Source organism: Charadrius vociferus, unplaced genomic scaffold, assembly GCF_000708025.1.
Source record: "Charadrius vociferus isolate BGI_N301 unplaced genomic scaffold, ASM70802v2 scaffold429, whole genome shotgun sequence".
NCBI classification, from domain to species: Eukaryota; Metazoa; Chordata; class Aves; order Charadriiformes; family Charadriidae; genus Charadrius; species Charadrius vociferus.
In genome coordinates this window covers 236,347-252,256 of record NW_009650250.1, presented here as the reverse complement: position 1 = coordinate 252,256, position 15,910 = coordinate 236,347, and the positions used below count along the sequence as shown (strand labels likewise).

Sequence of the window (15,910 nt, the reverse complement as noted above, 5' to 3'; positions counted from 1 at the left end):
TGGTCCCTTCCAGGCAGATCGCCAGCAAATGGCAGGATGATGAAGCAGCAGTTTACAGTCTGTTATGAACAAGTTACAATACAGCGGTTTATTATATTATTGTGCAAAATATTTCAGAGAAACATTTTTTTAATCCAAAACATTTTTAAAATGCTAGAGGAAATGAGCAGCAATTAACAGATTTCCATCAACATTTGTTATTTTAAACAACTATACAAGCAAATACATGCTTTCACAAGACAGGGTACAGACCGTCAGTTATAATTGTAATCATGGGAATGGAAACAAAACAAGACAAACTATTGCAAACAAAAGTATCTTGCATGGCTTTTAAAAGCTCTATCACTGATACCTCTGATATACCTTTTATTTCCTTTAAAATGCATATAAGCGGAGCAATAAAACATTCTACAACAGCAGATTATGACCCAATTGCAAAGAAAGTTATGTCACACATTCTCTGGCAATTTAAATTAAGTACTCCAGCCCTGTGCCATACCTGGTTACTGTTCACTAGCAAAGCAAGAACTAAGTTCATTTGCATCAATTCCCTTACCACGGTTTTAATTATCTTAATACATATAATGAACTCAGTGTAACCACAAAAAAAAGTTCTAACAGTATCAGTGGCAACTTAAGCATCCCATTATAAACATATGCTAGGATTCATCTTTGCAATTTTTCTTGTTTGGCTTTTTCTTGCTCATCATACTGCTAAAATGAGATAGGGAAGCGGAAAAAATATAGCAGAATAAGGCTATGTACAAAAAACCCCACCAAAAAATATGTTAGAATTAGCAAAAAGACAACAGAATTAGCAAAACAAATTGTACTTATTACATGCACATGCTCTTTTGGGTAGCCTAGAAATTATACGCTATGATATCATCAAATTCTGGAACCTTGGAAAGAACATATAATTTTACCCTTTTTGGTAAAGTTACAATAAGCTTTATAAAGCTTATAATCACATTGCAATAGGCAATATAAAAAGCTGATAGCTCTTGGGTTTTACCTGACTAAGATTTTTACAATAGTAGAATACACTATTCATTATAATATAATCATGTCTTTAGAGCAGTTGGACCAGTCTCATTTGTACCAAACGTAAAAGATGCTTACAAAAACAATAAATCAGGATAGTTATATCACACACAAATGCTTATCAAATGCATTGAAAAGTCAGTTCTACTTGGAAACATAAGCAGCAACAAAACATTTTACTAATTTCCCTAGCAGAACATTGCTTTTGCAAAACAGCAGCATTAGAAGGAAAAAATAGTTACAAATACTATTAACTATTTCCCAAATTTAAAACATTGCAACAAAAAACTCAAAACTAATACATTCTGACAAACCTAGTGCAGTTATTTTAAACATTACTGGCCCTTTAGGCATGAAAATAACATGCAGAATGTAAACTGACAGAGGACTAATGTTGCAATGTTTAATTAGTTATGTAGGGATAGTCTTCAATTATAAGTTGATTATTTTAACCTGATAAAAATTCATATATTTGCATGCAATGTTTAATCAAGAATATGCTCAAGAAAACAGTAAGTAACATGCCAGTGATTAATCATTTCACACTCCTTTTCTTGTTGCTATGAGTATCAGCCATCCATTTGAAATGTTACCTGTCCACAGCAATTTTCAATTCAACCACATTTACTGGAAATTTTTTGCTGGGCTGAAGTCAACAGCATACACTTCAGCTTTTGGCCCATTTTGGGTAGTCCCTATGTAGTAAGCTGAGGTAATCATAATCACGTGCCTCAAGGTATTTTTTTTGTAGCAGCTTGTAAAAAAATCACAGCAAACCTGGAACCAGAAACCACTACAAAATACCCCAGCAAGACACACAAAATCATCCTAAGTTTACTAATAGGTACATAAAGAGAACAGGTGGTTATGGTGGGGGAAAAAAAAAATAAAAATCCACACACAAATTCCCTTCAAACACTTTTAGAATACTCAAAGACCAAAAGGTTGCTCCTAAAAAAACCAAACTTAACATCAACTTCTTGAAGACAAGTGTGAAGAGATATAATTCATCACATCTCTGACAACATTTTAGTGTTTATCAGCATAGTACCTATACAACAAATCCAGAAGAATGCCTAAAGCTTTACAGGCATGACTATTAAAGTAGCCCCATCTCATGCTGAATATTATTTCAGCTTCATATTCCTTTTCAAAATGTATCTGTTGAGAAAATTAATACCTTCCTAATTTTCTTACAAGCTAATTTACTACAGACCAGCTGATGTTACTGTTTTAGGATGAACTCAGAGTTACAGATACAACTCTGAAATGTACGTGTAGCGAGAATATGTAACAATCCTTTCTTCCCCAAGTGTATACACTATCATGCACCTTATTTCTCTGGACAATTAATTTTCTACATGTGAAACATTTTTACATACCCACTCCCAAATGTTACAGTCTAACTGAAGCACTTGATCATAATCTCAAGTTGGCATCTGTCATTTTCAGTCCAACTTAAGTACAGGAGCTAAAGGTTATGGGAATGACCCTCCAGCCTGGCTGTCACAGGTACACCACAATTCACCCAAACAGCCACAAATTGAAACCTGTATTCTTGAGTGGTTCTACTTAATATGCTCTCATGCCAATGTTTTACAAGTGTGAAATCTTTAGTATACATGACACACAAATCCCTGTGCTTGCTTCACCTTATAAATTGCCAAGGGACTGACATTGCTTTTGGTAAACAGAATACTAAACATTAATTTTTATTTGGTCACAGATGGTTATTTATGAAGAAGCGTATCGTATACAATTTAGTCAGGAATGGCCTAATGAAAAACCTCACTACCTTTCTAACCTACTGTGCTGATTATAGTCTGCTGTGTACAGAGTGTTGGGCTTTGAACACAGCAGTATTTCTGCTGATAAACAGTTTAGCAGCTCAAAAACCACCACATTGGCTTGTATTTGCTCCTATTTTCTCAGCAGAAAAAAATACAACCAAAAGAAAAGTCAAGCTCTATCACTAAACACACCATAATAGTCCCTGGAACATATTTCAATGTTATAAACGAGCACCTTCTATACAGCATACAGACAGTGCAGCTGTTCTCGCTGCCTACCCTTTCCTTCTCGCCTTTTCCCCTTGCTTTCTTTGGGTGATATTACTTGCAGGCTTTATTTTACATGTGCCTTTAACTAAAGCAAAACTATAGAACTTCTAGAAGAATAGAAGAGACAAGATAAAGGGTATTCTCTCTCAGAAGAGATCGCCAATATTGCCTCAGAGGAAGATACAAAGCTAAAAGCTTAAAGCCAATAGTTGGTTTCATTATACTAACATATTTTAAAATTCTTCTATCACAAAAATCAACCTATTAAAAGCAAACACATTTTTGGCAAATATCTTGCAGTTCCCTAACAGCATAAACTACATTTTAACATGCAGTGTTTTCAAAGAATATACTACTAATAGCATACTAATACATTCACCTTGAGAATTCTTTCAACATTCCAGCATCTACAGTTCATGAAGAAGCTGAAAAATGCTAGATAATTATTTCTGAAGTTCATCAAGGTTAAAGTTTTATCAAGGTCTAGCCTTTGACTCCCAAGTCAAAGTTTTCTTTGGTACAAATTACTCATTTGAATAGGCTCTTTGCTAACAGCATTTTTAAAGATACAAACAGGAAATTCATTAAGTGTCCATCAAGTAGGGGGTGCTATTTACTTGCTGACTACTTCACATTTTGAGTGTGGTTTCATTCAAATATCGCTTCAAATGAGCATCATGCAATTTCCATTGCACTGTCAAATGCCATTATAATGACAGGCCAACAGCTAACCAACTTTTAAACTTAGAATTTGCCAATTTTATTTGCTGTTTGTTGATTTCTTTGGTTCAGTTTCCTTCAAGCACAGTTAAGTCACTGAGGTGAACTATTTTGTGGCTAAAAAAAAGTAACAACTGTAAGTGCAATTTATACAACTTAATACATGACACAAAAAACCTTTGTATTTCATTAATAAAATCTGTTTTGTCCTTGTCTTCAGGCTTCTTATAACAAAAAAAATCTCTTACAGATCTCGCCAGACACAGGGGCAAAAAGAACACAACGAGTATGTACTTCAAATGTACGCAAGCAGCTTAGTAATCTAAAGCCTCAGCAAAAATACATTGGTGCATTTAATTTCGCACTACAGACTCAATTTTTCATTCATACTTTTTCATACAAGTGGGCTAGTCATATACGATAAGTTACAATAAAGATTTGTGATCGAAAAATAGAATTTCTTTTCCATTCATGAAAGAAAGTTGAAAAGAAACATTTTTATTAAAACTTCCCTCCCCCAGAAATAAGGGCTTCACAGATCTTTCAGTTCTTTGAATCACTTCATGCTTCAGTCCTCCTTAAAATATCAGTGAGTGGTTATCCGAGATAAGACAGGGTGGTTGCTAATCATTTCTTCCAGTCTCCAGAGGAAGTTACTACAGAGGAGGATGGTCAATCCTTGCCTAGATCACAGGCTCTAGGGCATCAGAAATAGTACCATTCTTATTTAAATAAGGATGTTCTAACACACATCGAACCTGTAGCCTCAACCTAGAGCAAGTTTAAGAAACTGAGGAAGAGGAAAAGGAAGAAGGAAGAAATTTTTAAGATCAGAAGAAAACATCTTTACTATTAGGCATGCAAATGAAGTACCTTAGTCAATGTTTAAGAGGCATTAACATTTAGATGTCAATTATTACTAGAGTTAGACTTCTTACAATACAAAGTTGGTGCTCCAGTTAAGCATTAAGTGAGAATATTCACCAGTAGTTCAACATCACCCTGTAAATAATTACAACTGCATTTAGTACAAAAAGAATGTACGTTTTTCACTCCATATAAGCTAGTGTAACATTACTGCAAAATCAGAGAATGTTATACTTACTACAGTGAAAATTTTAAAAAACTCTGCATGAGACAGACTCCTATTGCTGATTTCACTGTCTGAAGATACATCAAGATGGCAGGATGCGAGGAGTAAGCAGACAGCATGTGTACTGCTGGCACCATTCGCCTGGTCACGTGGAGTTCAGAAAAGGCTAGACTACTCAAATAACTGCTTTTTTTTTCCAAGAAGAACTGAGAACACACCACCAAACCCATGCTGTTGCAGCTATGCTGCTAGTAATATTCAAGATAATTTCTAATGGTTATGTGAGCTATAGTCACAGCAACAAATCCAATATAGCACATAAAGCGGCCATAAGAATCTGCTTAGGTATACATTCATTACATGCTATGTTCTACAGTAAGCCACACTACAGCTGATTAGGTAACTGTATAAAACTGAATTTAATTACTAAATCTTATTATTTTACTATAACTGTTCCTGTAAGACCTCATGCCTAAGACCTGACTACAGCTCTATTTTACCTATCCAAATTGAATAATAATACCTGGAAAAAGGTAACACTTATACATTTAAACATACAATATAGGTGAAGCAAATATAAGAACTTCTGCTTTCTATACTACAGCTAGTGTTTGAAAGGAGCTGACTTTCTATCTTGCTTTTTCACCTTTTGTAAGAAGAGGCCTGTCATGACCCAGACTAAGAACAAGTACTAGTTCAATGTTCAGACTGCTGAAGTGCGTGTAATTGTAAAGAACAGAAATGTAAGTTTGTGAACAATTACAATACTTTTTTACTCATTTCTGTTAGTATAAAGCTCAATATTTTCAGGAAAGGTTTAGCACTTACAAATAATGAAAAAATGTTTCATACAAGTTTTACTCTAATTGTTTAGTAAATAAAGGTAGTAAAGGTCTAAAGTTTCCCCCTCTAACAGGTTATTTACTTTTACATTACTACCATATTGTTTGATTAAAAGGCTGGAATATACACAGGAGAGTAGAATAAACATTCAGAAGTCCAGCGATGAGTTTTGGAAGCAGACAGTCAAAATTGGGGTGGGGGTAAGGTCAGGAAAACAGAGAAGTATGATTGACAAAGTTTTAAGGGAAGAACAATACTTGTTATTACAAAACCCACTATTACAGGGAGGGGGATAACAGCAAGCCTTTGGCAAGAGAAGCTGCAAACTTTGAAAAACATATATATATTAGGAGTGACTCTTTCTTTTGTGAGTTTAAGGGTTTGTTTTTTTTTAAAAAAAACTTTATCTGAGCTACTTGAGGCTAGGTTTGTGTTCTGTAACCTCTTAGAAAAGTCTGGCTATTATAAACTAGACTACGAATTAAAATACAATATTCTGCAGGGCCACCCACTATTTGGCTATAACATGCATGCCTTTACACAATGAACTACACATACACAGATCGTCTATCTAGTTGTTTAATTGTCCTTGGGTTAAAGGCATTAAAAGCTCTGGATAAAGAGTTGCCTGCTGTCTCATGTACATGCTTGAGGCTGTTGGGAGGCACAGATTATGCAGCCCACTACTCAGACATGAAGTTCTAAGAACACACCTTCCCTCTCTGACACTACATTATTTTTGCTGCGATTGTTATTTCTGATTTTGTCAGTGGAAAAACATCTCCAGTATTTTGAGTTACCATGGGAAGCAAACGCTCACATTTCTAACAGGCACACTCATACCCTTGAATTAGCCTCAAGGTTGATTTGCTTTTTGTTTTGCTGTGTTTTGCTTTCATGTCTTACTTTAGAGCACAAACTTATTTCCACCACATTGTCCTGTTAGCAAAGAACAGCAGTAAATCTAGTATTAAAGAGAACATTATTTTCAATGCTCATCTGTATATGGCTCCAAAGAAAATCTCATGGACTTTGTTTTTTTGTTGTTTGCTTTTAAGGTAGCAAAGGAATTTTTTTACCTGAAGTGCCATACTTCTGCCCAGTCATCCAGCAGTTTACCAACTCCCACAGTTTGCCAAGTTTTGAGGTGAAATTAAAAAGCTCCTTAAGAGCTTTAGGAAAATTCAGTCATTTCATACACTAGAAAGGTCAAATTTGAGCATGTCCAACAGAGATAACCCAGGAGGATTTGCTAAGCTTCTTGTCAAAACACACAGAAAATATGAAAAGAATGAGGAAAACAAAGCCTTAAGAAAAAGCTATTAACATTGACTTGCTGAATGCAAGTTCGATCAATGGGATAGATTTTAATATTTCTTAATTTTTTTACTCCTAGCTTTTTTGGATTTTATTAAATATAACCTTGTCTTCCTATCCACTGGTGTTTTTTTAATTTAGCATTATTTCCTCAGAGAAGCAGAGTAACAATATTTAATATTTTTTGCAGTCAGTAAAGTGCTGAAAAAAAAGCAGGAAAAGTACTATTTTAAATAGCAATAAAAAGTGCACACTTGCTTGAACACTGTAATTCACTGTATAAAGGGAATGACAATAGCCTAATAAAGCCAAACAGAACACTAGCCCATCTATGCTCAGTCTCCAATATACTTTACTGCTTTTGTTCCATTTAAACAGCTCACCTGGTGCAATAACCTCTTCAGTTTCAGTAACTGAGTTTTTACAGCTGTGCAGTCCTGAACCATGTGCCGAAGGGTCATTTCATCAAGCATCACAGTATTCTCCGGTAAGCCCACCAGCTGTCTAGGAGCCTGGTAAAAATTTGGTGCTCCATAGCTTTCAAAGTGACCAATAGGAGATTCTAGGTAGCTCGATCCCCTAAAAAATGAAAAAAGTCCCAAAAAAACAAAACAACAACAAAAAATAAAACACCACAGTGATGACAAACCAGAGCTAGAGAGCATTTAGTAAAAAAGAAGGTGTTAACAAGGGCTGTATTCACATACTGTGACATATCGCAGAAAAGAAATAAATCAGAAAATGTCAATGATATTTCACTTAAGTGCTGGGCTTTCCTTCCCACCTGCATAAATCTCTCGCAGACTGACATCTACAGTACCCTAAAATCAGTTTGCTCATCAGGATTTCTATAAACTCTGTCATTCAAGCTAGCCTTTAAGAACTTTAGGATTACTTTTAATTTAAAAAACAAATTAGTAAGTAAAAAGCTGTCCAAACTTACAACATGCAAATAATAAGACAGTGTAATGTTCTTCTGTGGAACACATGGTAATTTAGTCAAGCTTTTATATCATACAAACACAAGTAACAAATATTTGGATTAACAACCATGACAAACAAAAGTTTTGGAAAGAAATTCTTATAAATCTCAGTGATGCTCCCACCCAGACGTGCTAATTGTAGACATACAACTACTCTGAAAGCATCTTGTACTCAGTATCACTTGAGACTCTTCAGTACTGAAAGAGATTTCTCATCACAGTATTTTAACTCTTTGGGAGGAAAGAGACAAGTCCTTTACCTGTTCAAATCATTTTTACCATGGATATAGTGATCAGTATTGCCAAGATGATAGTGATCCTGGGTATTCCATCGCTGTTGTGGTGCTCTTTTCCAGAATCCTTCCTGATGTTGCCTAGCATTTCTGTCTTGTCTATCATAACGGCTCATATTTTCACATTCCTCTACAGAGAGCATAGAGTTAAAAAAAAAATTATAAAATTTGTTCCTAAGACCTTGTAAATAAAATATTTACTCTGCGCTGGCAATAGATGCAGAGTAAAATATGTGGGGGGTTATTCTTTTTAAACTGATCCAAAAAAAATATGCATTTTGGAAATGTCAAGCAGGCTTCTGTTATGATGTCACATTTTTACTAGCATATAAACTTGTTACACGAATAAAGGTAACCTGTAGCATAAACTACGGAATTCAGCCTTAACTGTATTTCCAGTTTAAGTAGAAAACCATTTGGAGAAGGTACAGCTATGGGGAAGAAAAAAATCCCAGAGTAACACTTTCCTGTCTTTCTTACTGACAGCATCTTCAGGCCTTTAAAAAAGTTCAAACAACACACAAACACAGAAAGGAGACATTTTAAGAAAAGGCCAGTACTTCGTTCCAAAACAGAGGAGTTCCATTACTTAAAATACATCTACATCTCATCCTATTCATCTTGTTTGTTTTTAAGCTTGAAAGACATTTAATCTTTATTTACCAGGACAACAAGCATGATTTCAAACAAGCAAACAAAATCATCTCTTTAAAACACTAACTTCTGCGAAGCAAAGCAGATTCCACAAACTTCTTAAGGGAACAAAAGCTATATTTGGCAACAACTTGTAAACCACTAGAAACAAAGCCAAAACAACTGCTATCCGTGCAGTCAGACACAGCAAAGAAAGTCCTAAACTGCTATTCTGCCATCGCGCTTTCTCCTTCACTTACCCAAGGAGCTTTTTTCCTCACATTGTCAGTCCTTTGCTAGGAGAATATCTCCACACAAGAGAACATTGTTTTACTCGGCTGCCTACTCGGACATAGTTGCGCATAAGACGCTCATAAACAGGCCTTCCTTCCTGCTTAGTTCCCAGCCTGCGTGTTGTTGGGAAGTGAGCCCAGTTTTACCCTGTGATTTAAAACTGCCATCCTCACTCACTGCATACTTGTTGAGCTAGAACTGTTTCTATAAATAGCGTCCAAGCGGCATCCCAGACTCCAAAGTGAAACAAGGGGAGTTTCTGTAGACCTGGAAAGTCTTAAGAGGCTGACGTCAGTGAAGTCACATAATTACAAAAAAAGTGTTGGCAAAAAGTGCTGTTAAATATTATTATAACAAGTACTCATATCTAGAATTCAGTTTTAATCATCTAGTTCAATACCCAGAAAATTAGGTAAGAAAATATACTTGTTCACCCTAAGTAACAGAACATTTATTTCCCTTTAGATGCATGCTTCTACAGCTTGTAACACATGAAAATTCAAGTGGGTCTATTCAAAATAACCCCTCAATAACTTTATAAGTGATTTTATTATTATGATTTTCAGCTTTGGAAAATGAAATTGAGACACTGAGTAAAGACACAGATATTAACAACAAACAAATTTTGCTTTTTCAGGTGGTCACGTTTACATAAGGGACAGCCTGAAGGTGACTTTGGAATTTTTCTTTTCAGATCCTCTTTGCTAAAAATGCAGTGATTTCAAGATAAGAAGCAATTATAGCAGAGATATCCAGTTTATGCCACGTTAATTTTATATAGAAACCCAACTTTTAAAAAATGCCAAAAATAATACTAATTAGCTAATATTGATCTCAAACAGTAAGTTTCTCTTCCTGAATCAGCAGCTTATACAGCAGATTGTCACAGTAACACAACATATTCCAGCTACACAAATATTATTGATACTTAGCTGCAGAAGTGGGAGTAGAATAAGTTTATTATATTGATGCAATTAAGAAAGCAGTGAAATAAAAATTGGCAAGCATTAACTTTTTATGGTTTCATGGCAAACATTCACCTTTAAGATGCATGTATTTGTAACAGTTTTTAAATTAGTAATTTGAAACAGAATTACTGATGCAGATGCAGTGCATGTTTTATAAACAATGAAACTTATGAGAAATTGATCTAGCCTTTAAAATTGCGTCTTAGTTTTTCCCAACAGAATTAGAATTACCCTTATTGAAAGAATATCCCCTAGGCTTGGATTGTTATCCGTTCCGGAAAATTTAAAACAAGAAATAAAGAATAAAAATTGTACACCTATCTGGGCTGAAAGGCTGAATACTAGCACTGCTGTCAATAAGCACCTTTCACACCAGTACTTCGGAAAACTGTTTCCGAGATTTAAAGATTGAGTACTGTACTTCATATGTGCACACTGGTAAAACATGATGTGCCACCATTGTGGTAGGTGGAAGACTATTTATTTACTATTAATATGGCTTCATAGCTAACATACACACATGAGCTTTCACCCAAAGAATTCAAAGGTACTCTCAAAAAAACCTGAATTTCCTCAAACTTCAACAGGCAGCTGACCAGTACCCAAAATGAGGAAAACCTTTTTCCTTTCAGTGCCTGTTTGTACAGAGTAGGGCATTACAGCACTCCACACTCAACATGTCTGTTCATATGAAGATAACATTAGCCTCCACTGAACTTGGAGGTAAAACTAATACCCATATTCACATGACAGTGAAAATTCCTATGAATAAGTCCGGAACGACCAAAAGCAAGTGCCTCAAACTTTTCCAGGCCAGGATTTGAGAAAGCGTGGCAGTAATTCACCTTACCTAGTTCATTTTAGTCTGGATTTGTATTATTTTAGAGGCATCTAGGGACCACTATCCTCCCTGTGAAAAGTTTGCCAGCATCCTCACTGAAAACAAGAATGCATAAAAGACACCTTGAAAAAAATACATCTTCAATCTTAAGGCTTCTGTTACCCTAAATTGTGTAAAATGTATTAGGAGATATTGTCATTATGTAGAAGAATACAAATAATTATCTCAAAACTAATTACATTATCATTCACCAAAGCTGAAAAAATGCTGTTTCAACATTTTCAAATATAGCTGCTGCATAAGACTGAAGGACTAACTTAAAAGTTTGAAATTTATTCTACTAAAATAATTTAAAGGAACAGCATGCAACACAGTTATATTTTTATAAAAGGCAGTAAATGTCTAACTTTAGAATTCTTCAAGCGCAAGAATTGTATTTGGGGGGAACAGAAATATCACACTTTCTACATTTCAGAAAAGAAAGAGCTTTTAATTAAAGAAAAAGCAATCTGAAGAGTGCATTGGCTTATTAAAGCAGAAGTCAGAACAACATAACTCAAAAGTCTCTTGAGCCCATAACGCAGTTTCACAACAACATTGCTTGGCTAATTTACTAACCTTTGTCATGAGGCGGGTCCTCAGGCAGGTCCACATCAAGCATGAGATCATCATCTTCAAGATCACATGAATCAAGATTATTCAAGATATCCTGCAAGAAAGAAAATGTGAGATATAGCTGCTTTGCCTTTTATTTCTTTTACCCTACAGACATGAAATGTTAACTTCAAAGCTTTGTTAACATTGCATATGTGTACAGTGCAAATGTATCAGAAGCCTCCTCTCTTTAGAGCCTTACTTGGGACCGTCTATACAATCACAGTGCTAGATGAAACAAAGATAGATCAAAACATTTTTCTGCCTGATGTCTATGGAATACTCCAAAGATTTTTCTATTCATTAATATCCTGCCTTTTTCCCAATTGGAAGCATTTTAAAACTAAATTACTTTCCTCACTAAGAATTCAAAACAGCTTTTTGAAGAGAAGATGTTAAATCACCTGATTTTAGCTCTCATATCATGCCATTGTAATATCCTTGAAAGGAAGAGGGGGGAATGTATGTTCTCTTGACTTTTTGGACCAACAAAACTTAAAATGTACTATTATCAGCATTAAGCTCTGCTGCCTCTTGTCTTTAAGACTATGGTTCATATAAAGCTGTTTCTAGAGTGACTAAAACTGTCACGTTATAGGGGTGTACTAATAGTACAAAAAAAACATAGTAAAGCCTTAGTACTAAATAGAATTATAGATATTATATATAGTCAGTCAGGTATACTAAAGAAAAAGGACTGTAGTGTGGGCAAGTCAACTCAGTGTTAAAAAGACAGGAACTGACCCCTCTTCCTTTAAGAATACCAACAGTAGGAAAAACTCAAGAGGTCAAGGCTGAAGAATTCCTGAAAGCTTACCGAGCAGGCAGATGCTGCTAGCACCACCCTACTGAAAAGCCCCATCAGGCAACAAAGTGCAGTACTTGATCAGAGAACCCAGACTCTGTTTTACTTCATTATTCAAAGAAAGCTAAACTTATTAATACCAAGTAATCATAACACAAAGTAGGTCTAAAGAAACTGTTAATGGTTATACAGCTCTAACTCTTGAGCTCTGTTTTCCATATCCCACAAATAAAAGCCATAGCTTTAAGGCCCACCATCAGACACTGGCACTTCACATCCGTCTCTTTTCTTAAAACAGAAATGCCGATTTTTCTTAGGTTTAACAGCTACACCTAAAGATGGGTCATGGGTTCAATACTGAAAAATTTACCAAGTATTAAGTAAGTGTTTTACTAATTATTTCTCACCGGGTGAAGTTAAATACTTAAATACTTAACCTAATACTTGCATACAGATTATCAATACACTGCTAAACAATATTCATTTGAAAACCTATTCCTTTGCTGGCTACCGTTTATTAGATTTGCTTTGTCAGAGAGGTATAGGCGAAAAGGAAGAACATTACTAGGCATTTATCTAAATTGCTGCTCCAACTGTTCTTCAGCAATCTTCCTACAGTGTTCACAAGACTTCTGTATTTTATTACAAATGGTGGAAAGAGTTAAGAACATTTTAAGATTTTTTTTGTGACACAGAACATTTACTCTTTTCATGTCATACTTGCCCTCCTAAGTGAATAAATGACTTCCCCTGTACAAGCATAGAATGTTTAACATGCGCTTTCTACAACATGAGCAACGTATAGGTAAGATTGAATACTTGAGACAGAACAACCTGTTTCTGTTATATTTACAAGTCTTTGTTGAATTATTTTGTTTACATATAGTATTCTAAGTATTTACAGAAAAAAATAGAAAAACATACATATCAGGGCATTGTAAATAATAATAAAACCACCTATGGAAAAGCTGCACAGAGAGATGGAAGCTATTTAGAGGAAAAGTAGATTTAACACTTTGGAGGAACAAACTGCCTGTATGTATTTACTGCTTTTTGTTTCCACTAATTTACATTTTTCCAGGAACGAGAAGATTTTTCACTAACATGTATTTTTTAAACAATTCTGCAAAATGTAGGCGTGTTTGAAAACCAGCTTTGGTTTGTTCGTTGATAAATTGTTTCTGTGCCATGCTTTGATCTTCCAAATTAGTATAAACAAGCATTATTTTCTTCTACTGCTAGAAACTTAATGAGCAGGACAAATAAATTACAGTGGCCACAAATACATAAGAAATTTGAAAAACGTTTGTCACTGCTGTGCAAAAACATTTTTAAAAGCACAATATAAAAACAGTACAGAGTGCTAACTAATGAACCTAGATAAGCCACTTGACGATCTTTGTGTCAGAACTTCAGAAGTCTAATGATGTCAGAGAAGGTCAGCATTTGAGACGCCAAACACTTCTGTCAACAGCACATTTCATTATGTTTCCCTAATTATACATTCCTGCACCATGCTGAGGCAACTCCATGGTAGGTAACACGACTGTGAATAAGAAGTCTTTGTAATAGCTGGGCCATGTGAATTCACTTTGAGTATTTCCCAGTGCTATCTACTTGGGAAACACAATATGAAAGTCCCTGTCAGCAAGTCATCTTGAAATACCTGTAAGATAAAGTGCAGGTTTCGTCAACACACTAGTGCATATAGAACCTGTATTTACAGACCTCCATTGTTACTCTTACCTTGGTTCATTATGCAGTACATGGCAGTAACATTGTTAATAATGTATACTTAACAGAAGTTATCATCACAAAAAGATTCTGGGCAACAAACTCAACAAGAACAGGAAATGAAAACTCTTCAAAGATGCATCAACTATAACCCTACAGAATACTATGTGTTTCAGCAATTATTAAAAGTTATAGTAAGAGAAGAAACCTTTTTTATTTGTATAGTTGAAAAGAATAATGCATATTAAAAGGAGCATGTAACTTCACAAGGCTGATTTAGCACTAGATTTTCAAGACAGTCCAACCTAGAAAGAGATTAAGTTTGGGACTGTGAAATCCCAAGTCAAACTACTATGCTGTCGTCGGGCTCTGCCTCCAGAAAGGTTTCAACTGAACACAGCCAATAGTGCTTTCTTCTCTTAATGCAATAGAACAGAAAAAGCATTAGGTGAGAAAAAGATGATCTATGACTACTGGTGTAAGAACTGAGTAAGTTAAGAACCCCAACAGCAGGGAACACTCATATTGCATAAGGATATGGGAAAAGACTAAAAACAGAGCCAAGGGTAAGGCTGGCAAATGATTACACCACATTTACCAAGTTTACTTCAATGTTCTACAAATTCTTTTTGCAGCAATTGCCCTCAGGTGCTGTCTTACCAAAGGTTAATCAAGGACACACTAATAGCTCACCTACAACAGGTTGGGTTTTTTGCCTAATTTGATGGATGCATAGAGTTCATAATTTCTTTCAAGAGACAATGCTATTAAGTTCTTAAGACCAATGCTTTGACAATTGGGGCTCTATAGAGCAGCTACTTCTGCTGAAGCCGACAAGTCTGAAGTTCAGTACAAATTCATGCCCATCATAATGTACTGGAGTAGCAAAACATACTTTTGAAAAAGATCGGTATCTAAAAATTCGTCATGCTACATACATCATAAGCTTCTACTGAAGCTGGCTATTTTTCTGTCCAGCAACTTAAGTTCAATTTAGCTTAACAGTTAGACCTAGGCAAGAGGCCAGATTCTCAGCTTTCCCATTTCTTGCGCTAAGTATATAATGCAAATCAAAATAAATCACAAAGTGCGAAAATTAGAAGGATAGAGGTCTAAGTTTCCTCCGTATTAAAATGCAAAGATGTGGACCAGTGAAAGCTTATAACACAATGTATATTATACTGGAGTTAAAGAAAAAAAAAAGAAAATGAAGAGGAGGTTGGGCATTGGGGTTAGCACAGAAATAAAAAGCAATTCCAGATAAGCAACTCTCAACCAAATCATTTTGGAGAGTGTTCAGAGAACTGTGAAGAGCCTGAGCTCACACTACCAATTCAGTACCCATGCCAAGGTATGCTATCTTGCTTGGAAAGCAATTGCACCGAGGTAGTCAGGAGCTGTTGGTGAATATTAGTAGCCATGTTTTACCTTTTTCCACAATTCAAGATTTTAGACTTCATTCATTTATTCTCTTTAGAAAGTAGACTACTAAAAGAAAAATAACTAATTATTTTTGTTACTCATTTAGTAGGTTAGGTCTTGCTTCCAACAATAATCATACACTTCTGAATTCAGTGGAAAGTGGAAGTAAAAGCTCACATGAACTTTAAGTATTCCATAGTGATTAC

At 35.2% G+C, this 15,910-nt stretch overlaps 1 protein-coding gene across 1 annotated transcript in view; it reads right to left on the bottom strand.

Moving 5' to 3' along the window:
* CCSER2 (coiled-coil serine-rich protein 2) overlaps positions 1–15,910 on the bottom strand; it is a 54,113-nt gene that overhangs the window by 23,192 nt on the left and 15,011 nt on the right. The window contains exons 3-5 of the mRNA XM_009893027.1: positions 11,708–11,798; positions 8,321–8,483; positions 7,461–7,656 (exon numbers count right to left, since the gene is read on the bottom strand). Of these exons, the coding sequence (XP_009891329.1) occupies positions 7,461–7,656; positions 8,321–8,483; positions 11,708–11,798 (450 nt within the window). The remainder of the gene's footprint in view (positions 1–7,460; positions 7,657–8,320; positions 8,484–11,707; positions 11,799–15,910) is intronic.